The sequence below is a fragment of the Pelophylax lessonae genome, assembly GCF_965119305.1.
Source record: "Pelophylax lessonae genome assembly, chromosome: 4".
Classification (NCBI taxonomy): Eukaryota; Metazoa; Chordata; class Amphibia; order Anura; family Ranidae; genus Pelophylax; species Pelophylax lessonae.
In genome coordinates, this window is record NC_138771.1 from 375,543,231 (window position 1) to 375,569,387 (window position 26,157).

At 42.6% G+C, this 26,157-nt stretch overlaps 1 protein-coding gene across 3 annotated transcripts in view; it reads right to left on the bottom strand.

The window, feature by feature from the left end:
- LOC309552100 (rho GTPase-activating protein 7-like) overlaps positions 1-26,157 on the bottom strand; it is a 211,255-nt gene that overhangs the window by 80,337 nt on the left and 104,761 nt on the right. For all 3 annotated transcript variants that reach the window (XM_082252880.1, XM_082252881.1, XM_082252879.1), the window contains 2 exons: positions 22,093-22,236; positions 7,960-8,119 (listed from right to left, as the gene is read on the bottom strand). In XM_082252880.1, the coding sequence (XP_082109006.1) occupies positions 7,960-8,119; positions 22,093-22,236 (304 nt within the window). The remainder of the gene's footprint in view (positions 1-7,959; positions 8,120-22,092; positions 22,237-26,157) is intronic.

Consider the following 26,157-nt stretch of genomic DNA (forward strand, 5'->3'; position numbering starts at 1 on the left):
TGGAGTATGGAAATCAAAATTTGTGTAAACAAAGTGGGCGGATCTCCTATGTGACAGACAGTGACAGGTTACAGGATTCAGCATAGCTGAACCGGCGATCTGTGTCTCTGTCACACAATCCCCTCCCCCCACACACGACACAGACACACGTCAGTAAGCATGAGGCATACATTTAACCCCTTGATCACCAATAAAGTTAACCCCTTCCCTGCCAGTGTCATTATTACAGTAACAGTGCATATTTATAGCACTGTTTACTGTAGTAATGTCACTGGTACCCCCAAAAGTGTAAAAAATGTCAGTTAGGGGTCCAATCTGTCCGCCGCAATGTCGCAGTCCCGCAAAAAAAAAAAAATCGCAAATTGCCGCCATTACTAGTAAAAAAATAAACAATAAAAATGACAAATATTTCCCGTAGTTAGTGAACGCAATAACTTTTGCGCAAGCCAATCAAAATACGCTTATTGTGATTTTTTTTTTACCAAAAATATGTAGCAGAAAACAAATTGGCCTAAAATGTTTTAAATATTGTTTTTTTTTTTTTCAAAATTGTCACTTTTTTTTTTCAAAAATTTAAAATTGCACAGGTGTTTAAATGCCACCAAAAGAAAGCTCTATTTGTGGGGAAAAAAAGGGACATAAATTTAATTTGGGTACAGCGTCGCATGACCGCGCAATTGTCCGTTAAAGTAACACAGTGCCGAATCGCAAAATATAGCCTGGTCAGGAATGGGGTAAAATCTTCCGGTCTTAAAGAGGTTAAAAATATGCTCATTGAGGATTTTTTTGTCAAAGACATGTAGCTAAATACATTTTGGCCTAAATATATGACAAAAATTGAATGTATTGGATATTTTTTAACTGGCAAAGTAGAAAATGCCAATTTTTTTGCAAAATTTTCGCTCTTTTTTTTATTAATATCGCAAAAAATGAAAAGCACAGAGGTTATCAAATACCACCAAAAGGAAGCTCTGTTTGTGGGGGAAAAAAGGACGTAAATTTTGTTTGGGTACAGGGTTGCCTGACCGCGCAATTGTCAGTTAAAGTCACGCAGTGCCAAGTTGCAAAAAGTGGCCTGGATGTAAAGCAGGAAAATCCTCCGGTGGTAAAGTGGTTAAAGGGCTCATGTCGTCTCTCCTTCCCCTCTCGCCACCTGCAGTTTATTGCCTCCCCTTCTCCCACTCAGCCTAAGCCGAGTGAGGGAATGGAAGCATCCTTTTGAGATTTCAAGGGCTTAAAACTGAATTCAGTAGGGGAGGCGACATCAGCAAATGTTACCGTGGAGTTGACACAGCATTATTTCTCCCCTCCCTTCCCCCCACCCACAGAACCTTCCCCCATCCCCTCCCTCGCTTCCTCTGCCCTTGGCGTGATGTTTATCTGACCGTTGTATGGTCCTGGAGTAGTTGGAAAATTTACCCATGGGCCCTCCTTGCCCACTATTTCTTTACCTCAGGGTGGTGCTCTACCTGCCCACTGGTTGAGACTCCTTTTTCCCTTCTCAGGAAAGAAGTATCAGAGCCCAGCTGAGTTGCCGTTTGTTTTTTTCAAACATCCTCCTGCTCCTTCCTGCACGCCCCTCCACCCCCCCATTTCAATGGCCCTTCCCTGTCTAATTTTGGTCTATTTCATAACTCAGGTTTCTTTTTTGAGGCCAGCCGCCTCTGTGTTGACTCTTCCATAACAGAGTCATCGAACCAGCCTGGTATTTTTGGTATAGATATTTCCAGTTTTGCACAAAAATCTTGTGTTTCCTCTGAAAATCTAATTCTGGCGGTACGACTGTCCCTTCTACCTATCAGGCAGGCTGGGAAGCCCCCAGTTGTACCGTATTCCTTGTTTTTGCATTGATTCCACTAGTGGTTTCAATAGTCTCCTTCCTAAAGTGTGTTGTAATCTGTGGGCTGTGAAGATCTGAATATTTCCATTTTCATAGTTTACAGTTGACTCTTTTCAGATTCTCCCAGATCTGGGCTCTCTCTGAATACCTCTGGAATCTTATAATTACATCTCTGGAGGTGTCCACTGGTATACCTTTTGGTTTTCTGATCCGATGTACTATCTCATTCATATTCTGGTCCTCTTCTCCTCTGCCCAACAATGGGTTAAAAGTTTTTCTCATTTTGTCATGTTAAATCTTTACCATGTGTAGGTTCTGGCAAACCATGTATTCTCCAGTTTTTCCTCCTGCTCCCATTTCCTTGATCTTACATTTTATAAGCAAGACTTCTGTGTTCCATTTTTAGCTCTCTCTTATTAAGTCTTATATTGTCTGTATGTAGCTGTCTTGTCTCTTTTCGAAGTCTTTGGCCTCTTTCACACGGCCGCTCCGTATGTCCGTATGTCCGTATATCACCCCATCCGTTTGCGGTTGATATATGGACATAATTCATGTCAATGGGATTGTGGATGTCAGCGGATGACCATCCGCTGAAATCCGATTTGTGTCCTTTCAGTTCTGTTCCGTTTTTTGGAACGGAACAGAACCCTATTTTTTTTTCCTTTAAAAAACGGAACGGATGCAAAATCGGATGTCAGCGGTGTCATCCGCTGACATCCGCAATCCCCATAGACATACATTATGTCCGTATATCATCCGCAAACGAATGGGATGATATGCGGGCATATGGAGCGGATGACACAAGTGTCATCCGTGTCCGTGAAAAAAAAAAAAAAAAAGTGCCGGAGCGGAAGAAAAAAAATCGGAGCGGCCGTGTGAAAGAGGCCTTAGACTCATGTTAGTAGATGGCTCAAGACATTATGGATTGTTGTTAGTTCTGTTTTTAATGATTTTTCTAACGCTAGGAGCTGGACAGCCATTTCCCCCCTTTTTGGTCGCTCGCTATTTGCTCTGCGTTGCATGTAAGCCCAGCATCATCATCTAAGTCTTGTTCTACTCTGCTGTGGTTACCAAACCTAGTGATGACCTATTTAGGCCGCTCTTTTCCTTTGCTTCGGTTTGCTTTAAACGTGTTTCCTGTGGTTTCTCTAGGGTCAGCTTTTCCATAGTTTCTTCATATATCATGAATTTCTTAATTGTGCCAGGACTGGCACTCACTTTGGGTGACTTAGCGGTTCCGCCACCTCTCGCTGACTTGCCTCTCATAATTTCCAACTTATGTTTTCCACCCACTCTAGAAGATTCCGGGCCCCAGAACAGATCCCACAATTAGTAGAGTCACTGTAACAGATCGTTTAACTCCAACAATGTTGGGCGGAGTCAGTGAACATAGTTCAAAAGAGCACAGCAATAACAAGAGAAAAAGAAAAAAAAACATTTTTTTTTTTAGGTCTCACCACGTTGTTGTTAGTGCCGGCGGGGAAATGACTGTCAGTCAGCAGGATATATTCAATTTGGGTTTTTAATGGCTCTCCTGGATGTCCCCTAGGGGTCTTCCTGACCACTGCTCAACCCTTCTCTGTCCCTGTGGCTCTCACCACGACCGTCCAGCCAGGGTTCGTGATCCAAGGCTGTCTGCACCCCCCCCCCCCCTCCCAGGGGAACGCTGTCCTAGGCTGAGCTCTTACACTGCTGTGTCCTGACACTGCTACTCCTGTTCAGGTTGCTGGTTCCCGGCACTCACGGCAGCAGGACAGGTGGCGAATGGTTCAGGTGGGGGGTGTTGCTCCTCCCGCCCCGGCACCCAGGGCTCTCATCTGTTACTCTACCACAGCTATTCTGGGGCAGCGAGGCTCCCTACGAGCACCAGCAATCAGGATGGTGGATCTGGCCGTGGGGAGATCGCTTCCTCCCAGGTCCAAGGCTCCAGCTGGCTGCTAGCCATGGCAGCAGCGGGGGAGAGTGGGGGGCTAGGTGAGGACGCAGGCCGGCTACAGAGTGGAGCTCCGTGGCATCATAGCTGGATGGCGCCGCTACTGCTGCTTATACACAACCCAAAGTCAAATGGATGCAAGCTCAACCTCCCCCTTCTTCCAAACTATAATTGAATGTACACTACTATTGGTCAATCCATACACTTTAATAAGTGGGAAGCCAAATAAAGAATGTGTGCACATACTCCACTGGTATGCAAAATCAATCACCATCTTTAATCAAAAAAAGGATTTGTTAAAAACCAAATCAAAAAAGGACAATCTTAAAAATATGTTCCGACAATGAGACTCTCCTACGTAGACCTGTCATTTGTATACTATATATATGTATCTGCTAATGTTGAAAAAAATTAGACGTAAGTTGACAGTGAACAGTCCAAGTGGCTTGTACAGTATCTCATAAAAGTGAGAATAACTACTGAGTGTTTCTGGTGAAGTGCTATGGGCATAAGGCAGGGCTCGTCAAACCCGGGCGCCAGGCCGGATTGGCAACTAGAATTAGCGACCTGGCGCCTGGGGTGCACTGCAGGAGGTGTCCTGTTCCTTTTGCGGCCCCCACCCACTCCCCGAGTGCACGGACTACCTCGCCATCCCATAATTGAGGCAGCGGCTTTTCGGCCTTCATCAGTGAGAGAACAGGGAACTGGCGCCCTCTTGTGGTGGCCGGGAGTATGACAAGCAGTCACGGCTGTTTCCCTGCCTGTCCTTCTCCTTCCCAAGAGGAGATGAGAAGTTTTTGCAGGCTTCAATCTCCCTGTCCACTTACCTTTGCTTAAAGGTAAGTGGACAGGGAGTGTGGTTATTATTTATTTATTTTTTAAATTATTAAAAAAAAAAAAAAAAAAAAAAAAAAAACTTATTTTTCTTTTTTTTTTAAATTATTATTTAAAAAAAAAAATTATATATATATATATATATATATATATATATATATATATATATATATATATATATATATATATATATATATATATTTTTTTTTTTTTATTTTTCCTCATCGCCATGCCACAGCCACACAGCCGAAGGCCCCTTTCACACGGGCTTGTCTGATCAGATTCGCCTGTCAGTTTTTCAGGCAGACCTGATCGGACCCTTCAGTCTCCTCTATGGAGCAGTAATCTGCCGCCATCTGATCCTTTCCGCCAAAAACAGACGGATGGTGGTTCTATTTTCTATCCATCCCGTGGATCGGATCAGATGGCATCGGATGGAAACAGACAGACAGTCTGTTTCCATCAGATTGTGCTATAGAGGAGAGCAGGGTTCTAGTCTTTATGTGTAAATTTAGTATGTTATTTTTTTTTTGGGGAAATAAAGCTTGGTTGTTTGTTTAAAAAAAAAAAAAAAAAACTGGCTCCCAACTTTTTTAGCTGGCTCCTAGATTTCAGGCAAATTTGTCAATCCCTGGAATAAGGACTGTATTATATTTTGATCTACAGCAGAATATGCTACTTCGGAGGAGGACCTGCTCTCTGCCACCTAACTTACTTATGCAACAATAGGTGCATGCATCTTAGGAAATTGCCCTATGCAAGATATACTCTGCAAATGTGGGATGTCTTGATGCTTGCAGGGACTATTTTGCTTGATACACGTGTGAGGTAGGTGGAACCTCTTTTCCTGTATGCAATCAACAGGATGTTTTAAGGTTCACGGAAACCTCCTCCAGACCACAGGTGTGAATGATCCATGTCACATGAAAAGATATAATAAAATATTTACAAAAATGTGAAGGGTGTACTCACTTTTGTGAGATACTGTATATAATGTTAAAGTTAATTTCTGAGGGCTCATAGCTCACTGAGTTCCCTCTTGGATTTAGGGCACGTTCTTAAGAGCTTGTGGAAAATACAGCAAATACTGACTCTTGGCAGGATCAAAATATCAGAGGAAAAGACAGGCCGACTCCACAATAGCACTTTTTATAGGCATATCAATACTCTTTGTGGCTTGTGTGTTGAGATGTCAAATGGTGGTCGCAACCTAGGTTGGTATAATTATTGACATGGATCATTCACACCTGTGGTCTAGAGGAGGTTTCCATGAACCTTAAAACATCCTGTTGATTGCATACAGGAAAAGAGGTTCCACCTACCTCACACATGATGTGTATCAAGCAAAATAGTCCCAGCAAGACATCCCACATTTGCAGAGTATATCTTGCATAGGGCAATTTTCAAAGATGCATGCACCTATTGTTGCATAAGTAAGTTAGGTGGCAGAGAGCAGGTCCTCCTCCGAAGTAGCATATTCTGCTGTAGATCAAAATATAATACAGTCCTTATGCCCATAGCACTTCACCAGAAACACTCAGTAGTTATTCCATAGTCATAATTCAAAGAGGTACTTATCATTTGAAGTCCTCTTATATAGCGGTTTTTCCAAAGGAGCCTTTATCCCTTCATGTGTATTTCTCTTATTCGTCAAAGGAATGGAGCTACTTGGAAAGAGCCTGTAGTGGAACAAAAAGGCAAATGGGCCTGACTGGTTTTGCCGGGCGTCCAGCCTGCTTCAGAGGCTAAGCTACTGCTGCTCCCTGCTCTCACTCACGTGCCATGTTGGCTCCTCCCCCACTCCCTCATTTTATTGGTTGAACTAGATCGACTTTCTGTCTTTTTTTCAAAACAGAGTAACTATGTAAATCTGAAGCATTAGAAAGACTCCAAAATGGACTTTAAACCCTTTGAGGCCCTGTGCTTGCAGGACTCTGAATGCCCACATGCACTCTCTCAGCTCTATAACATTCCTCTTTCGAATGCTTTTCCAAGTATTCCATTCTATATCCAATAGGAAAGAGAGTTGGGACACCCAATTCCAAAGGAGGATTAGGACAAGTCATTCCTTTTCACCTTCAAAACCAGTATAGCCACCCAAGATCAAGAACGAAATTTCAAACTTTTGACTAGATGGTAAAGAAGCCCAAATCTCTTACACAAAATAATATGTTCAGTACCTTCCCAGTTCTGGTGATGTGGCAAGAACGTGGAGGCATTCTCCTTCATTTGTGGTGGACCTGCTCCCTTATTTGACCTTTTTGGCATTCTATTTTTCAGCTCTGCCCTCTTATTACAGCCAACACCTGGCCAGAAACCACGGTTGCGGACCTATTTTTCCAGGGCCTAGTACTAAGTCTAAGAAGGAAATGTTTCAATTCACAATATCAGCAGCACAAGTGTTATAATCCCTAGGCATTGGAAATTGCCTACATCTCCCACTATTTGGGAACAGGTGGTGGAGCTCAACAACATTATGAGGATGGATGAGTGTTGCCAGCCTTCATGAACACCATCTAAAATTTTGGGAATTATGGTACACCTGGATCATATCCATGATTCCCCTAAACTGCAATCCTTGTGATCACACTCAGGGATTCCGAATTATCTTACAGATAAATCGCCCTACCAGCCAGACACCACACACCCCCCTTCCCCACTCGATACTCTTTTTTTTTTCTTACTCCAATTACCTTGCACCTGGTTCTCAATACCTACTTTGTATCCCCCCACAGTGCAAGATAGAGCAACCAACCGTTTAGAATGCGTCCCAATTAATGCCTCTATTTTCAAAATTACATCTTGGAAAGGCACCACACCAATACCTAACCTAACTAACTGGGTCAAGGGCCTTCATAGATATATATTATGTACATACATAGATATATATATGTAGACAGTGGACTTCTCTATTGGTCCTATAAAATGATAACCATTCTCAATGGCCAATAGAGAATCATAAAGTGGGAGTGGTGTGGGGCCAAACTCAACAATTACAGGAAAAATTAAGGTTTGCGTCCAACTTGGTCTCCTGTTTGTTATGATATCTCCATGAAAGGTAACCTCTCATTGTGCACTTATTATTAATTTACATTTTTCAGATTTAGGTTTTAGGTTTTGAAGGGCATGCATATTGTATGTATAGATATATTCAGGGCCTAAAAAAAATGAAAGCAAAAAGTTTTTGCTTTCATTTTTTAGTTATATAACATAAAATATTGCAAATGAACAATTTCTATTCACTATTTACAGAAAGAAGTTGAAGCATTAGATTACTTTTCACATTTTGTTACAATAACATTGCTTTGCAGAAAACATTCATTGGGAACACTAGCTGCTGGATGAAAATTACCTGATCCACGCAGTGGATCCGCAAATATTCCATAGCCTGAAGGATGCTTTTAGGAATAGGATAGCCTGTCCTCTGCACATTTAGGATAAGTGGAACACCAAACACATTTTTATCTTTGTAGTCTGGAACCCTTATTTTACGAATAAATTTTGGAACATTCCTATAAAATAAAGAAGAAATTATCATTCAATGCAAATTATTGTATGAATAGGAAATAAAGGAATTACACAAATCATTTGCATATTTCACAACAAAAACATCCCCCCAGCTCTGTTTATTTCAAAGCAGGAGTACCAATGCATCATGTTAAATTCTTAAAGGAAATGTATGGTCAAAGCATACACATTTTATACTATCAACATTGTAAGGCTCCATGTACACGGGACGTTGTAAATGGCCGTTTAGGAGCAGTTGGGCGTTTTTTTCAGAAGCCCCTGAACCCATCTACATTTTATCTTATCTGTCCATGTACACAGGGTCGTTTACAGTCATTTGCAGGCAGTTGAGTTCAGGGACGTTTTTTGGAACGCAATTATTTGCGTTCGAACGTGTGTGTCTCCCGGCGTTTCAAACGCAGAAACGCGGCCGAACGTGACCGAACGTACATTCAGCCACGTTATAAGTTTTTTTTCTTCCATTCAAAATCAATGGTTCCCTATGGGCGCCTATTGATTTGAATGGAAGTCGCGACTTGCGCTGTGGGAATCTTGAGGGGGAACTCCACGCCAAAAATGGGAAAAAAAACTGTGTGGGGGTCCCCCCCAGGTTCCAAACCAGGCCCTTCGGGTCTGGTATGGAATTTGAGGGTAGCCCCACGCCGAAAAAACGGCGTGGGGTCCCCCCCAAAATCCATACCAGACCCTTATCCGAGCATGCAGCCCGGTAGGGCAGGAAGGGGGAGGGGACGAGCGAGCATCCCCTCCCCACACCAGGCCACATGCCCTCAACTTGGGGGGGTGTTGGTGCTTTGGGGCAGGGAGAGCTCTGCACCCCCCACCCCAAAGCACCTTGCCCCCATGTTGATGAGGACAAGGGCCTCATCCCCACAACCCTGGCCGGTGGTTGTGGGGGTCTGCGGGCAGGGGGCTAATCGGAATCTGGAACAAGGGGGCCCCCCAGATCCCGGACCCCCTCCCTATGTGAATGGGTATGGGGTACACTGTACCCCTACCCATTCACCCCATAAAAAGGTAGTATGTAAATAACGACAGGAGGCGTTTTGGAAAGTTTATTAAAAATCTTCATCCGGTCTTCTCTGCTGAAAAGACCGGATGAAGGCAGAAAAAAACGCTGCTAAAAGCAACGTGGCCAAACGTGCAATAACGCAAATGGAAAAAGCTACTGAAAGCACGTTTAACAGCTGCTTTTTCCCAGCGTCAGAACTAGCTTTGCAGCACGTTTTTTTCTAACGTCCTGTGTACATGGAGCCTAATAGCAGTATCATCAATAGTCATTTTTGACAATCCAATATAAGCTTTCTCTGCTTGTCTGCTGGCCACCACTTTCTGGATTCCCTGCATGCTTTGCAGCTTCTCTGCTATTTTCATTTTCTAAGAACTATATATCCCATGGTACCTTGCTGTCTGCAAGCTATGATTCCTATACTGACTTCATGTCTTGAGACTCCTCCTCTCAGTACCTCTGTAGTTCAGAAGTTGGGCTCTGAACTTCAAGGAAGTAAATATGTGGGGAGTTTCACAGTGTACATGTACAACCTTTAGGATCATAGTTACATAGTTAGTGAGGCTGAAAAAAGACACAAGTCCATCCAGTTCAACCTATGTGTGTGTGTTTGCTTTTAACCGTACATTGTATACCCCTGTATGTTGTGGTCTTTAAGGTGTCCATCCAATAGTTTTTTGAAACTATCAATGCTCCCCGCTGATACGACTGCTTGCGGAAGAGAATTCCACATCCTTACCGCTCTTACAGTGAAGAACCCCTTACGCACTTTAAGGTTAAACCGCCTTTCCTCTAGTTTTAGTGAGTGGCCACGTGTCTTATTGTATTCCCTTACTCTAAATAGTTTGTTCCTTATGCTCGGGTCGCCAGTACAGTATTTGTACATTGATATCATATCCCCCCTCAAGCGTCTCTTCTCCAGAGAGAATAGGTTCAGTGCTTGTAGTCTTTCCTCATAGCCGATGTCCTCCATTCCCCTAATTATTTTTGTTGCCCTTCTCTGGACTTTCTCCAGTTCCAGCACATCCTTCCTGAGGACTGGTGCCCAGAACTGGACAGCATACTCCAGATGTGGCCGGACCAGAGTCTTGTAGAGTGGAAGAATAATCTCTTTATTTCTGGAGTGAATCCCCTTTTTTATACAACCCAGTATTCTGTTGGCTTTGCTTGCAGCGGCTTGGCATTGCATGCCACTTCCAAGCCTGTTGTCTACCAGTACCCCCAGGTCCCTTTCCATCCTAGACTCACCCAGAGGTTCCCCCCCTAGTGAGTAGCTTGCTTTCTGGTTTCTGGCCCCCAAGTGCATTACTTTACATTTTTCTACATTAAATCTCATCTGCCATGTAGTTGCCCACCCCGTTATTTTGTTCAGGTCTGCTTGCAAGATTTCCACATCCTGCATAGAAGATATTGGCATGCCTAATTTAGTATCATCTGCAAATACTGAGATTGTACTAGATATCCCCTCCTCTAGATCATTTATGAATAAATTAAACAGGATTGGTCCCAGGACAGAACCCTGGGGGACCCCACTTTCCACACCCGCCCAATCCGAGTACTCCCCATTAATCACCACCCTCTGTACTCTCCCCTGGAGCCAGTTCTCTATCCAGGTACTCACCATATTAATCATCATTCATATTAATGGAAGTAGAATAGAAAAAATTGAAATACATTGTAGAAATGAATATATGATTTTACAGTTTGATCATAGATACACTTTATTCAGCTTTTTCCATGGTCACTCCTCAAGGTTAAATGAGAATTGTATCCATCAAGTCGCATCATTCAAGACCATTATTTCTCCCATGCTTTCAATTTTACCCTAACCTCCTGCAATATCCGGACCAAGTTAAGTGAAAGGAAGTCAGTAGCCTGGTGGGAGATGACTACACCTAAGTACTTGAATTGGTCAACCCATTGCAGCTGCGTATCAGAAAAAGCTGTAGCATGAGCCTCAGGATCTATCAGGAACAGTAGAGATTTAGACCAATTAACTTAAGCCCCATAACCACAGAATATTAGGTAATAGTTGAAGGGCTCCTTAAAAGTGACAGACCAACGTCATTTCGAAATCGCAGTAAGTCATCTGCATACAGGGCCACCCTCTCTTCAATCCGGAGACCCTTACTGTGGGGAGAGGTACGAAAGGCCTCAGCCACTGGTTAAATTGCTGTGGCATAAAAGGCTAAAGAAAAAAGGGGAAAACCCTGTTGAGAGCCTCTGTTCAGCCGAAAAGGAACAGTCATCTCCTCAATCTAACTGAGGATGTAGGATTTTTGTAAAGTACCTTTAACCAGTGGAAACCCCATCATCTGGACAACCTCCCATGGAAAAATAGGCCACTCAACTGTATCAAAAGCCTTCTCAATATCTAGGGAGGCCACTGAATTGGAACCTATATTAGAGTTGAGCATATAAATTGGTAAAAAGTCTGCATGTGTTGCTATCCGTAACCCTGTGACCTATAAAGCCTGTTTGTTCTAAGTCAATAATTGAAGGTAGCAAGCATTGAAATCTAAAAGGTGATCAACTTTGTTAAAAAAATTTAAGTCATTAAGCAGAGCAGTTGGCCTGTAAGACAAAAGACTCTGGGTCATTGGGTGACTTGTAAATCAGAACTATATGAGCATGACTCATTGAGGCTGGTAGGAACCCATCTGCTAAATATTTTGTGTATAAGGATGCCAGGATCGGGGCTAGGAGATCACCATGACTCTTCTAATACTCAATAGGGAGGCCGTCCAGGACCTGGAGCTTTTGCTGTGGGGAAGGAATGTATGGCAGTCAGTCAACCCCCCCTCAGGAGAGATAGCGTGTACCAATTCTGCATGCTCCTCATCCACAGCCACTGAAGCGCCACCTGATCCAACAGTGTAGACAAGGCACTAAGGTGAAAGTCAGAGGGAGCTTGTAATTTCAGGTATTAATAAGGGCTCTTTCACACGGATGTTCCGTATGTCCGTATATCACCCCATCCGTTTGCGGGTGATATACGGACATAATGCTTGTCAATGGGATTGCAATGGGATTCCAATTTTTGTCCTTTCAGTTCTGTTCCGTTTTTTGGAACGGAACAGAACCCTATTTTTCCTCCGTTAAAAAACGGAACTGATGCAAAATCGGATGTCAGCGGTGTCATCCGCTGACATCCGCAATCCCCATAGACTAACATTATGTCCGTATATCATCCGCAAACGGATGGAATGATATGCGGACATACGGACCGGATGACACAAGTGTCATCCGTGTCCGTAAAAAAAAAAAAGTGCCGCAGCGGACAAAAACCTGGAGCGGCCGTGTGAAAGAGGCCTAAGAGGGGGAGGTCATGTTGAGCCAGCATTGCCAGTAGTACACCATTCCTATTGTCCTGTTCAAAAAATCTGAGTTTGTACAGATTTAGCCAGGAGATCTCGGTCAAATGGAGGTGGAGCTCTTTGGGTAGCCATTAATAAATCAAAGTTACTGGTGCTAGGATCGGAGTTGTACGAGTCCGTCTGAGACTCAACTGAGTGTTGGAGAGACTGAGTGGTAGTTTACGGATCTCGCTGGACCCCAGCTATGGCAGAAATATATTGGCCTCAGGTATAAGCTTTAAAAGCATCCCAGGTAATATCTGGAGAGGGCGATTCTGTATTATTGTCCCAATATTCTGATAGTAAAGGTGGTATCGTGTCCGCTATAGTCGGATGGGAGACCCAATGTGGCCCCAGTCAACACAATGGCGCATTCTTAATTGAGGTGGTGTGAATAATCTGGGCTAGGGGGCAATGATCCGATAATCCACAATGCAAGTACGAAGCCTCCAATATATCCTCCAGAAGACAGCGGTTAGCAAAAGCAAAATCAATGCACGAAGAAGTTGTCTTATAAGAGGTGGAGAAACAGGAGTAGAAGTCAGTAGTTAGATTCTTCCACCGTCAAACTTCTGCAACTCCAGCAGCTTGAGCTCAGGCAGACAAGTCAATAAAAAAATATTTGGGTGGCATGGGTCTATGAAGATCCAGGGACAGGATAGAATTGAAGTCACCCTTAAAAAGCAATTTAGCAGGGCAATAAGGGGTGATCCTCTCTAGAATATTATAGAACAACACGGAGGAAAAGGGGGGGGGGGACATAAATAGCAGTAATAACATAACGTTGTTGCTTTATGAATAGTCTCAACAACACAGGCAAGGAATTATTAGGGACGGACACGCCCCTGGCAAAAGTAGAAAACGTGGTGTAGAATGCTTTCTGAACCCAGGGTTTTTTAACAATAATTTGCTGTCCATCAGATGTGTTTCTTGCAATAAAGCATTTGAGGGTTATGAAGTTTTTAAATATTGAAACAATAAAGCCCACTTACTTAGAATTGAGCCCACGAACATTCCAAGAGAGGACAGTGAATTAGGCATTGTCATCTGGAGCCATGGCAGGGGTAGCAGTGTTTGAAAAATGTAAGGAGCTTGCAGGACAAAAAGGGACATCCAAGGAGCAGCAATGTAGTTACATACCAAACCGCAAACAAAATTACGTACAAAAAAATCAAGGTGCATACCATGCAGTAGAAAGGTCCATACTACCATTGGGTATGTACCAATCCTTCTCTGAATCCTTTAGATGTTCATTGGCAAACTTCAGAAGGGCCTGTACATGTGCCATCTTGAGGAGGGGAACCTTGCGGGCACTGGAGGATTTCAATCTATGGTGCATTGTGTTACCAATGGTTTGTTCTGTGACTGTGGTTCCAACTACCTTGAGATCAATCACAAGCTCTTCCCGTGTAATTCTAGGGGGATCCTTCACTTTTCTCATGATCATTCCTACCCCATTAGGTCCATTGATGGTTATTTTGTATTTCTTCCATTTGCAAATAATTGCTCCAACAGTTGTCTCCTACTGACCAAGCTTCTTGCTGATGGTCTTGTAGCAGGACTACAATCTTGTCCCCAACATCCTTTGACAGCTCTTTGGTCTTGCCCATGAGGTTTGGATGGAAGAAAGATTCTGTGGACAGGTGACTTTTATACACTTAAAGAGTTGTCATTAGGAGCACCTTCTTCAATTGACAGGACTAATCTGTGTACCATGTGAGCACATACTGTAGACAGTCTGTGGGAGCCAGAATTATTGTTGGTTGGTTAGGGATCAAATACTTATTTTACTCAATGAGCTGCAACTCAATTTATAACATTTGTATCATGTTTTTTTCTGGATTTTTGGTTGATATTCTGTCTCTATCATTTAAAATACACCTATGAGTGGGCAAGTTTACAGAATCTGCAGGGGAGCAAATAATTATTTTCCACACTGTATATACACACACACACACACACACACACACGCCCATCACACACACACTAAGATTGAACTGATGGACTGGTGTTTTTATTCAACTTGATGAACTGTAATCAAGTGCAACTGGTCTAGTATACATAAAATATAGACAACTTGATTTAAGGAGGTCCAAATGATGGGGACCTTTCTGATATCCACCATATCGGGAAAAACATTTAGGGTAGGTAATAAACGTTTTTTAATGAGGTTTTGTGTGTAAAACTATTAAACTTCTCCATTTATGTTAACCACTAGGGCCAAGCCTCTTTCGGACACGTTTAAAAGTTAAAATCAGTATTTTTTGCTAGAAAATTACTTAGAATCCCAAACATTATATATTTTTTTTTTAGCAAAAGACTCTGGAGAATAAAATGGAGATCATTGCAATATTTTAGGTTTGCCATTTTTTTAGATTGTGAAATATGATGTCATGTTGTGTAAATAGATACCAAACATGTTACGGTTTAAAATTGCGCACACTCGTGGAATGGTGACAAACTACGGTACTTAAAAATCTCCATAGGCCACACTTTAAAATTTTTTTAACTGTTACCAGTTTAGAGTTACAGAGGCGGTTGTTTTCAAGAACTATTGCACTTGCTCTGACAATCGCAGCGGCACCTCACATGTGTGATTTGAACACTGTTTACACTTGCAGGCGCGACTTACATATGTGTTTTCTTTGGTGCGCGAGCACACAGGGACAGGGGCGCTTTAAAAAATTTGATTTTTTACTTACTGTAAAATCAATTTCTCTGAGTTCGCCTGCTTTAAATCATAGACGGATGGTAATAAGCCCCTGCCACTAGGAGTGACCAGGTAGAACCAAAGGCTTTGACACGCCAAGGGGGGCGGGGTCCCTGGGTTATTACCCCTGGCCTCACCGTTACATCTTCAGTTTTCCAAGCAGTGAATAATATCCAAAACCCAACACTTCAGAGAAAAGAGGGGTGGGAGCTACATCCATCGGTGGACTCAGAGAAATGGATTTTACGGTAAGTAAAAAATCCCATTTTCTCTTTCGTCCACCGACGGACGTAGCTGCTGCTTTAAATCATAGACAGATGGGACGTCCAAAAGCAGTGACCACTGAGGGGTGGGGAAAGGACAAACTTAAAAGAATACAATTCCCATGGCTAACATAGGCAACTATATAACATGGAGCCCAACAAGCAACAACTGGGGCTCAATTGTAGCAAAACCATTAAGAAAAAGGAAAAGTAGACTGCCCCTTAAATGGCGGCCTGCAAAACCTTGCGGCCAAAGGACGCATCCGAGGATGCTAACACATCCACTCTGTAAAACTTGATGAACGTATGTACAGACGACCAATTGGCCGCCTTGCAAACCTGCATCGCTGACGCCTGATGGCGGAAAGCCCAAGAGGCACTCAACAACCGCGTAGAGTGAGCCGTGACAGGGAAAGGAGGAACCTTGCCCTTAAGAGAATACGCCTTCACCACCGTCTGTCTGATCCATTGAGAGATGGTCGCTGCAGACGCAGCCTGACCCTTACGGGGTCCATTCGTATTCACAAACCGAGAGTCTGACTTACAAAAGGACTCAGTCTCCAGATTCACCCATATCGCCCAAACCACACCCAAGCAATGCAAGGCAATTTCCTTAGGATGTGAAGGTTTCGGACAGAGTGACGGAAGCACCAGGTCTTCATTCAGATGGAAGATTGAAACCACCTTAGGAAGAAACGACGGATTAGGCCGCAACGCTACTGTATCCCTGTGTATTACCAGATAAGGAGAGTGGCAAGATAGCGCTGCTAGTTCAGAAACCCTTCGCCCAGAGGTGACAGCCACCAAAAAGGCAACTTTCTGTGACAAGGCGAGCAAGGAAATGTGTCTTATTTTCTCGAAAGGAGATTTCTGAAGAGCCGATAGAACCAAATTAAGGTCCCAAAGAGGTAACAGAGACCTCCTTGGGGGAGCCAAATGGCGAACCCCCTGAAGAAAGTACGAATCAAAGAGTACGTAGCCAAAGGGTGTTGGAAGTATGCAGCCAAGGCCGAGATCTGACACTTAAGAGTGCCCTGAGATAGATCTTCCCGCAAAGAAAGTGTCCATGACCTGCGACCCACAGCCGAATCACGCTGGCGTACCAGGATCTCCAGGGCCAATCTGGAGCCACCAGAATTACGGACTCCACTCCAACTCGACCCTGCATAGTTTCAGTGGAGGAAATGCATAAATTAGCCCGTACTGGCTCCAGGGAGCCACCAGGGCGCCTACTGCATCGGCCAGAGGATCTCTGGACCGAGCCACAACTTTCCTGTTTTGACTGGAGGCAAACAGGTCCACATCTGGGGTCCCCCACCGGAGACACATCTGGTGGAACACTTGTGGATACAGGGACCACTCTCCCTGATCCAAGGTTTGACTACTCAGGTAGTCTGCCTGCCAATTGTCTACGCCGGGAATGTACACGGCAGATAGGACTGGGACGTAGTCCTCTGCCCAGCGCAGTATCTCGGCTACCTCCAGAGCCCAGGGCACTCCTGGTGGCCCCTTGATGATTGACATATACCACAGCCGTGACATTGTTGGACTGGACTCGGACAGAACACCCCTGTCCGTCCAGTGGAACAGGCTCAACTTGATTGCTCTCAGTTCCAGAACGTTGATCGAGAGCTTGGACTCTTCCAACGTCCAGGTCCCTTGAACATTCAGGGAGCCCGGCACTCCCCCCCCGAACCAGTTAGACAGGCATCTGTTGTCACCACCATCCAGAATACTGGAAGGAAGGATTTCCCGTGGAGAAGATTTGGAGAGTTGAGCCACCAATTCAGGGAGTTCTTGGATCTCCAACTCAAATGAATCAGACTGTCCAGGGATAGAGGACCCTTTCCCATTTGACAAGGATCTCCTGTTGCAAAAGTCTTGTGTGGGCCTAAGCATATGGTACAGCCTCAAAGGAGGACACCATCAGGCCCAGCACCTGCATAGATGACCTGAGAGACACCAGGTCGCAGGCCAGCAGCGACAGAATCGATTCCCTTAACTTCTTCCCTTAACTTCTGTAACTTCACAGGCGGTAGAAATACCTTTGTCGAAGCTGAATCTAGGATCATCCCTAGATAGTCCAGTCTGGTTGTTGGAACCAGGGCAGATTTCTGAAAGTTGAGATTCCAACCGAACTGCTTCAGAGTGTGAATGGTCACCTCCACATCCTGTTCCAATGTCACAGACGAGTCTGCTCGGAGAAGAAGATCGTCTAGGTACCCCAGAATCGCTATTCCTCTCTGTCGTAGCAGAGCCAGGATTGGGGCCAACACCTTGGTGAAGACCCTGGGAGCAGAGACGAGACCAAAACAGTAACGCCACAAATTGAAAATGGTCCTGGCCCACCGTGAAGCGGAGGAATCCTTGATGACCCTGGCAAATAGGGACATGGAGATAGGCATCCTTGATATCAATGGAGGCCAGCAGGTCCCCCTGATGCAAGAACGCCACCACTGACCACAGGGACTCCATGAGAAACCGCACAAAGCGGTTTAGAGTTTTGAGGTCCAAGATTGTACGCAATTTGCCCTCAAAAGTTTGAATAGAACCCTCAAAAGCCTTCCTGATGAGGAACTGGTACAATCACGCCTTGTGACAGCATATCCCGAATCGCTTCCTGCAGCCCCGCAAGGCGGTCTGGGGACAGCTGAAGATTGGAGGGAAAAAGGAAAAAGACGCTTCTGGGCTGTAAAAGAAGGACCTCGCTACGCGAGAGAGAATTACATTATTATAAATGGTAATATAAAAGGTATAAAACTCCGCGCTAATGGTCTATCTGGATGAAATGTATATGCCAAGTGAGTAAAAAAAGTGTGTGAAAGAGTGTAACTGGTGTAATAAAACTAAAAAGGTAAAAATGTATATATAATCATATATATATAGGCTGCAGCCTCCCTAAATTACAGTCCAAGGGACTATAAGTATATGATATAAAAAAGGTAGGGTTTGGCACGTTTCAATATTAGGCAGCGCCATCACCCTACCTTTTTTATATAAATGGTAATATGTTGCAAATCAGGTAAGGGCTATTTTAGCAAACAGTTATAAGGAAGTTCCTGTCCCATGCTACCTCCCCAGGAGGTTCTACCTTCGAAACTTGGAGGGTTAGAAGAGAACAGAGAACTCTAGTAGGGTTAGAATCGGTTACCCCTGTTTACTGCAACAGGAGAGCTGGCCTTAGCAGACTGACCAAGAGGGAACACCTGTTCTGATAACAAAAAAGAGAGGTTATTTTATTCACCTAGAGGGTAAGATCTCCTCCAGTGATACAAAAGAAGTTTCAGATATATTGGGCAGACTAGATGGGCCAAATGGTTCTTATCTGCCGACACATTCTATGTTTCTATGTTTCTAGTATAAGGGAAGTTAGACCGGTAGAGACGGCTTAGTGAATGAACTTATTGAAAATTTTTAGTTTAAAAATGAGTCAGTCTAAATACAATTGCTCTAACACAAAACACACACAGTATATATATAAAAAAAAAAACTGTGTCACAAGTCAGATGCTATGTGAAGCACACAATACAGACAATGAACAACATAAAACAAAAAAGTCACTATGTAGCATCCAGGAGCAGTGAGGTATGTGGATTATGCAAGTCAGCGCTTGCATAGCCATATGTGTTGTACTAATATTTTAAGGTCTATGCTGACTGCATTTTGCACATAGCCCTTGGGGGCCTGATATGAATTGCAGTGGAAAAGTGCCATTCCTATTGCATGTTAAGACCATGCAACTGATTAGCCCAGTCTCTCCTGGTTAGTTATGGTCTTCAAATAGATCACAGATGATTAGTGCAAAAGCTGATGTACTATATGCATTAGGTATGGAGAATAAAGGAAGAGAAAGATAAAGTGCTGAAAATGCGGTATCTGAGAAGCATATCCTAGAATATATCAAAAGTGGGATTGTAGTAATGGATTACTGAGGCTGTCCCAATGGAGAGCAAGTTGTTCTTACTGCACCTGGCCCTATGCTGGGATTAATCCGCTTAGAGTGTAATCAGCCTGGGGTGTCACCGGCAGTCCATCAACTCCAGCTTATCCAGTCAAATTGTGGTGTCTATTCAGCCTGTGCTCCGCAATGCCGGTGTGCAGTTATGGGATTTCAGATGATCATAGACATCTATCTCAGATAAAGTCCACTGACCCCTGCCGGCCTGCCGCGCTTGCTTCCATTAGCCCCGTGTAGAGGCGATTGTGCTGCTAATTAACTTTTCTCCATTTGTTGCAAAGTGTCAATTCAGGCTACAACTGCCAAAGTCCATGACGCGTGAGTGGCGTTGATGCGTTTCACTGTATGCTTGCGTAGCTTCTTCAGGATAACGTGTCCTCTTCATTGCTCACCTAATATATGGTCCATTTCAATGAGGGGGCCGTCCTTTGTCGTAAAGTGACATTGTCTTCAAACTCAATGAAAAGGGGAGAAAAAAAAACCTCTCATTTTTGTATAAAGACTGGACAAACTGACATTCTTACAAACTATTAGTTTGACAGATTTTTCTTTTATACTTTATCATTTGAACTTGATTGGGGGGGGGGGGGTGGTTAGAGTTCTCATTTACAAATAAAATAGAATAAAATAAAGATCCTCAAAAGAGGTGGAGACATTCTATGGAGTAAGATGTTCAGGGTAATTAGAATATTATCTCTATTAGTGGTTCAGACAGGGATTGCGAGTCTATCCTACAGATTATTAATCTATATCTATTTTACTCCTTTTAGGAATACTTGAAGAGTTAATTCTGTATTTAACCCAAGAGAGATTAAAGATTTAAGCTTGTATATCCACCATTTTTCTTTCTTTAGGAGAACCCTATCAAAGTCTCCCCTTCTGGATAACAATTTGAGGGCATAGATGCCCTTAACCTTCATGGCCTCCAAACTGCCACCTTTTGAAAGTGCTTAGCTAAAGGTTTTTCATGTTCTTTTTTCCTTCATTTCTCTTAATGCTCACCTATCCTAATGCGTAGTTGTCTCTTTGTTTTACCAATATAGAATGTATCGCATGGACAAGTAAGCATATATATCACTCTTGAAGTAGCACAGTTAATAAGATCCCTTATAAACTTTTTTCATTTTCAGCATCCATGAAGGTGGTCATTCGGTCCTCAGATGGGCACATTTGATACTTGCCACAGGGGTACATGCCCTTGGTCCTGGGATAGTCGGATAGCCAAGAGCCAAGATAGCTAGGAGTCAAAATCTCACCTAGGTTTTGGGCTCTCCGGGCAAACATTTTTGGGGTCCTCCCCACATATTTGGCCGTACAGTTGTGCTCATAAGTTTACATACCCTGCCAGAATTTATGATTTCTTGGCCATTTTTCAGAGAATATGAATAACACAAAAACTTTTCTTTCACTCATGGTTAGGGTTTGGCTGAAGCCATTTATTATCAATCAACAGTGTTTACCCTTTTGAAATCATAATGACAGAAACAACTAATTATAAATAACAGAAACTACCAAAATGACCCTGAATAAAAGTTTACATACCCTGGTGATTTTGGCCTACCAATCCTCACCTGTGATCGGTTTGCTTGTAATTCGTGTGTGTTTGTGTGTATAAAAGGTTAGAGCCATACGGTTTGGTGAGAGGCCATTTCCTTACACTTAGGAGCACCCTTTGCCACACTGGGGTACCTTTGGAGTGATATTGGGTCGTGAAGCACTGAGCACTTTTATATTTGCACTTCAGTAGACATTATTCATATCCATTACATTTTTTATCATATGTTTGAATGCATTTTTGAATTTTTGATTTATATTGCACTTTGCACAGCATAGCAGCACTTGCACTTTATTGCTTCTTATATGGAACTGTTTATAGTTAAATCAATTTAAGGTGAATTTGCACATTTATTTTAAATGAACAGTGCACCATTTTTGCATTTCTATCCTTCTTAACCATTAACTACGGTATTCATTAGCCACATAGTAGCCCAATTAAACAGTGCATTGAGGTCGGGTTGTAAGTTAGAGACATTATGTAAGGATGTTATTCCACTGCAAAGCTTGGTGTCATTCGCAAACACTGAAATGGTACTTTTAATCCCAGACCCTATATCATTTATAAAGATATTAAAAATCAAAGGTCTCAACACTGAACCTTTGGGTACACAACTAACAACCCTAGACCATTCAGTCATTGAATCATTACCACTAATCTGTGTATACTGTCATTTAGCCAATATTCTATACATTTATAAACTGATTTTTCCAAGCCTGTAGACTTTACCTTACACATTGCAAAATCAAAGTATACCACACCCACAGCCACCTCTCTGTACAAAGTTTTACTTACCTCCTCATAAAAAGAAATCAGATTTTTCTGACAACTGTCTTTCATGAATTTATGCTGACTTTTGCTTAAAATGCTTTTTATCCAGCAAAAACTCATCTATGTGGTCTTTTATTAAACTCTCTATTACCCAACTATAGAAGTTAAGTTTCTTTGAAAACTGTTTTCCATTAGATATTTTGCTTTGTCATTTGTGCAATCAAAACTAGTTTACGCTTTTGCGCAAACCTAAAAGTATTTTCCTTTATTTCCACTGAAATATAGGCTGAGGTTCAGTTAGAGCAGATTGTGTCACGCAAGAATTCCCATGAACTCACCAGTTCCATCCTTGTTTGTTGGGAGGAGTATACTTATCCATCAACGCTGTGAGCTTTAACAAAGACAGTTTCTGGATCCTGTTCAAGTGAGCTGCTGACTGTCTTTCAACTTGCATGGAAATATTTTCAGGCTCTGGACTTTCTCTGCAAATTCAAAAATCACAAATAGCTTATAATGCTTACTGTATCCCAGGATACTAAGCACATTTTTTTTTAATGAAGATTTCTAAAGAAAGAAATTAGGCATTGCTCCTAATCCGTATGAAACTAAACAAATTTTAATTTAAAAACGCAATCTAAAGTACTACTTGTCTGGAGTCACCCAGATGCAAAAAAAAAAAAAAATCTGTATAGGGGAAAGATTTGAAAGATCTCATAGTAACTGTATAAACTATTTAAAAAAAAAAAAAACCCATAGTCTGCAATATAATACAGACATTATTATTTAAACATTACACACATCTTAAAAAATGATCGTGCTTTCTGATCACTGTATAGAGCTTACATGATAAGAAAAAGACAATAATATTATTATTATATAGTATTTATATAGCGCCGACAGATTACGCAGCGCTTTACAACTTGAGGGTAGACAGTACAGATACAATACACTTTAATACAGTAGGAATCAGAGGACCCTGCTCATTAGAGCTTACAATCTACGAGGGACGGTCAAGAGATACAAGAGATAATAACTGTGGGGGATGGGCTGATGGAGAAAAGAGTACAGTTGTTAGGTGGTTTTCAGATAGGTTTCTCTGAAGAGATGTGTTTTTTAGGGATCGTCTGAAAGTAGACAAAGTTGGGGATAGTCGGACAGATGGGGGTAGAGCATTCCAGAGGATAAGAGAAGCTCGGGAGAAGTCCTGGAGGCGAACATGTGGTTACAAGGGAGCTAGAGAGCAGGAGGTCCTGGGAGGAACGAAGAGAACGAGTTGGTTGGTATTTTGAGACCAGATTAGTGATGTAGCTGGGCGCCAAGTTATGGATGGCTTTGTAATTTATGGTTAGTAACTTGAATTTAATTTGTTGGTTGAGTGGCAGCCAATGAAGGGATTGGCAAAGAGGGGTAGCAGACACAGAGCGGTTTGCAAGGTGGATGAGCCTGGCAGCAGCGTTCATGATGGGCTGAAGGGGGGATAGTCTTTTTAAAGGTAAGCCAATGAGAATGGAGTTGCAGTAATCGAGACGAGAGATGGATTAGAAGCTTTGTGGTATCATTGGTTAGGAAGGGACGTATCTTGGAGATGTTGTGGAGGTTGAGGCGGCAAGCTTTGGACAGTGACTAGATGTGTGGCTGAAAGGATAGTTCAGAGTCCAGGATTATACCTAGGACCTTGGCATGGGTGGACGGGTTGATAGTTGTGCTGTTGATGTTGACAGAGAAATCAGGGGAAGAGGACCATGGGGAGGAAATATCATGAGGTCGGTTTTGGATAGGTTGAGTTTGAGGAAGTGATGTGACATCCAGGCTGATAATATTACTTCAACTAGTACTATATGTTTGAGTGCTCATGATATTATTAACAACAAACCATGATCAATATTTTAAAAAGTAGTTTGAAGTATCACTAGCATAAAGATTTAGAGTAGAACAAAATGCAAAACTTTTTTTTTTTTGATAGAGCAAGGGAAGATTATAACCCGGTCAGATTTTTTTTCCCCCCATGTGTGCCCTATTTTGGAGATTTCCCTTCACTTCCTGTCCCATAGCTAAACAGGAAGTGAAAGGAAATCCCTGCAAATTAGGTGAATCCCTTAGGGACACCCAGGTCACAGGAACTAGTATTCCCATTGGAAGATTTCCCCCCTATTCCTTATTTGGGGACAACCCAATATTTGGAATTTTCTTTACTTTAACTTTCAATGATAATGGTAAACAGGACAAATAGAGAAAGCGAATCTCCCCAAAAGGGGCACAGACAGTAATAAAAACAAATCTAATACCTCTCCACTCTGTCCAAAACTAAAAGAAAAAAAAAGTTGCCTTTAGTTAGACTTTAGCCGCTTAAGGACCGCCTGCGCGAACCAACGTAGTACTACGATGGTGGCGTGCCTGGTGCTAGGGGGCGAGCGCGCGCCGCTGGTGGCTGGTGACTTATAAAGGCGAACCACAAAAACATTCTTCCTATGTAAAGTGTGTAAACAGTATACCTGTCGGCACAACAGTCATTCATTACTCAACTACCCACTTCACAATACAGGAAAGGGAATGCACATCATGTGTGGACTGACAGATGGATGATTGAAAGGTCCTCCATAGATTGAGTTTTTCATTGAAGCTGTAGTACCAGGCTATTTTAATGTAGTAGCTGGGTGGAAAGCAGGCATAGTCAGGCACTAGCCTGTCACAGCACCCCTAATTTCAAAAAAACCTCCACTGCACTAGAATATTACAGCAGCAGGGGTGGGGGGCATAGGAGGATTTCTGCTAAACCAGGACACAGTAGCACAAGGGACACATCACACTGAAAGTAATGTCCCTTGTGCTAATGTTTTATTTATTTGTTTAGAAAACCTAGGCTTTAACAGCCTATTTTCCAGAACGAATAACTAATCTATGTAATCAATCCTCAGGGTCCTCCAACCCCTTTAATAATTTTGTTGCCCTTTCGCTGAACTCTTTCCAATTCAACTTCATCTTCCCTGAGGATTGGTGACCAAAACAGAGCTGCATACTCAAAATGAAGCTGAACCAGTGTTTTTTAAATGGATAGCGTTACTGATTTATCTCTTGGATGTATGATCTGTTTGATACATGAGAACATTTTACTAGCTTTGTTAGTTGTGGTTTGGCTTGGCATGCTGATGCTAATCTACAATCACCCCAGATCCTTTTCCATCACCAATTCTCCCAGGGGAGTCCCTCCTAATGTGTATTTTTGCATATTTTGTCAAATAGGCTCAGCACGGCACAAAACTGCAGCATTCACAGGTGACATCCTGTTTTTTGTGACCAAACAATGACTTTCACTATCAAATATAATGGCTGAATAGGACATATTTCAAGAACTGTCCAATTTTAAGATTAATTTCTGAAAAATTGAAGGTTTTGTAATTATCCTATTGGACAATGTCATAACTCATCTCAAAGCAGCATTCCTCATTACCTAGCAGCAGCAGGCTAATGGCTACCTGGGTAATAAACCTACAAATGATCCACAATCGCTTTATAATACCAAATTTACCTCTTCTCCTGCAGGCAATTTAAAGAGACCTACACAACGGGACAGGGCTGCTTTTACTGGGAAGGATACAAATACTTATAGTATATACTTATTCAAATACGAAAATAAATAACCTACAGAGGGTGCTGTTGCTCTTCCAGATACTGCCTATAGCAATCGCTGGTCATTTTATTTTTGCAAGGCTTGTACCAGATTGGCTACTTTTGTATTGCAATGCCATAGGGCCAGAATAGTTTATTCTATTTTATGTAGATCTAAATGAACTGATGGGCTAGGCCTGGCAGACCTAAAGCTTTTGCAATGCTCCATGTCATTAACTGGAACAAGAGCACCAAAGATAAACAGTAGGTTTTATGGAGACATTTATGGTGGGGCAAACTCCTGGCACATTCACACTGGCTGACAAGTATAGGGGACTGCTCAAGCTTTCCTCCTCCTTACCTGTAATACAATTTAGGTGTGGAGTAATCCTAACCGTAAATGCCCCCTGCCTCGTGTTAGCTCCCTTTTGCCCCACTTGGAGGTCATTAGCTCCAAGATGCAGGAAACCTGCTATAAACTGCATTTCTGATAGTACAGAGAGCAAGTCAAGTTTTTGGCTATATAACCTAATATGCCAGCGGCCTGTGGGAGGGGGTCCAGACCAAGATAAACACAGCCCCACTTGTAGGAAAGCCCACTTATGAAGCCCTTTTGGACAGCAATTAAGGAGGTTATGAGCCAGGACCTAAGCCTCCAGATTATAAATAATCAGTTAGTTATGTTGTTCCATATTTGCCTATTTAAAGATGAAAAATACATATTTGCTATCTGCTGAATGCAGACAAAACCATTATTCCAGCTCTTTGAAAGAAGGGTGTGAGTGGTGTTGGAGGGT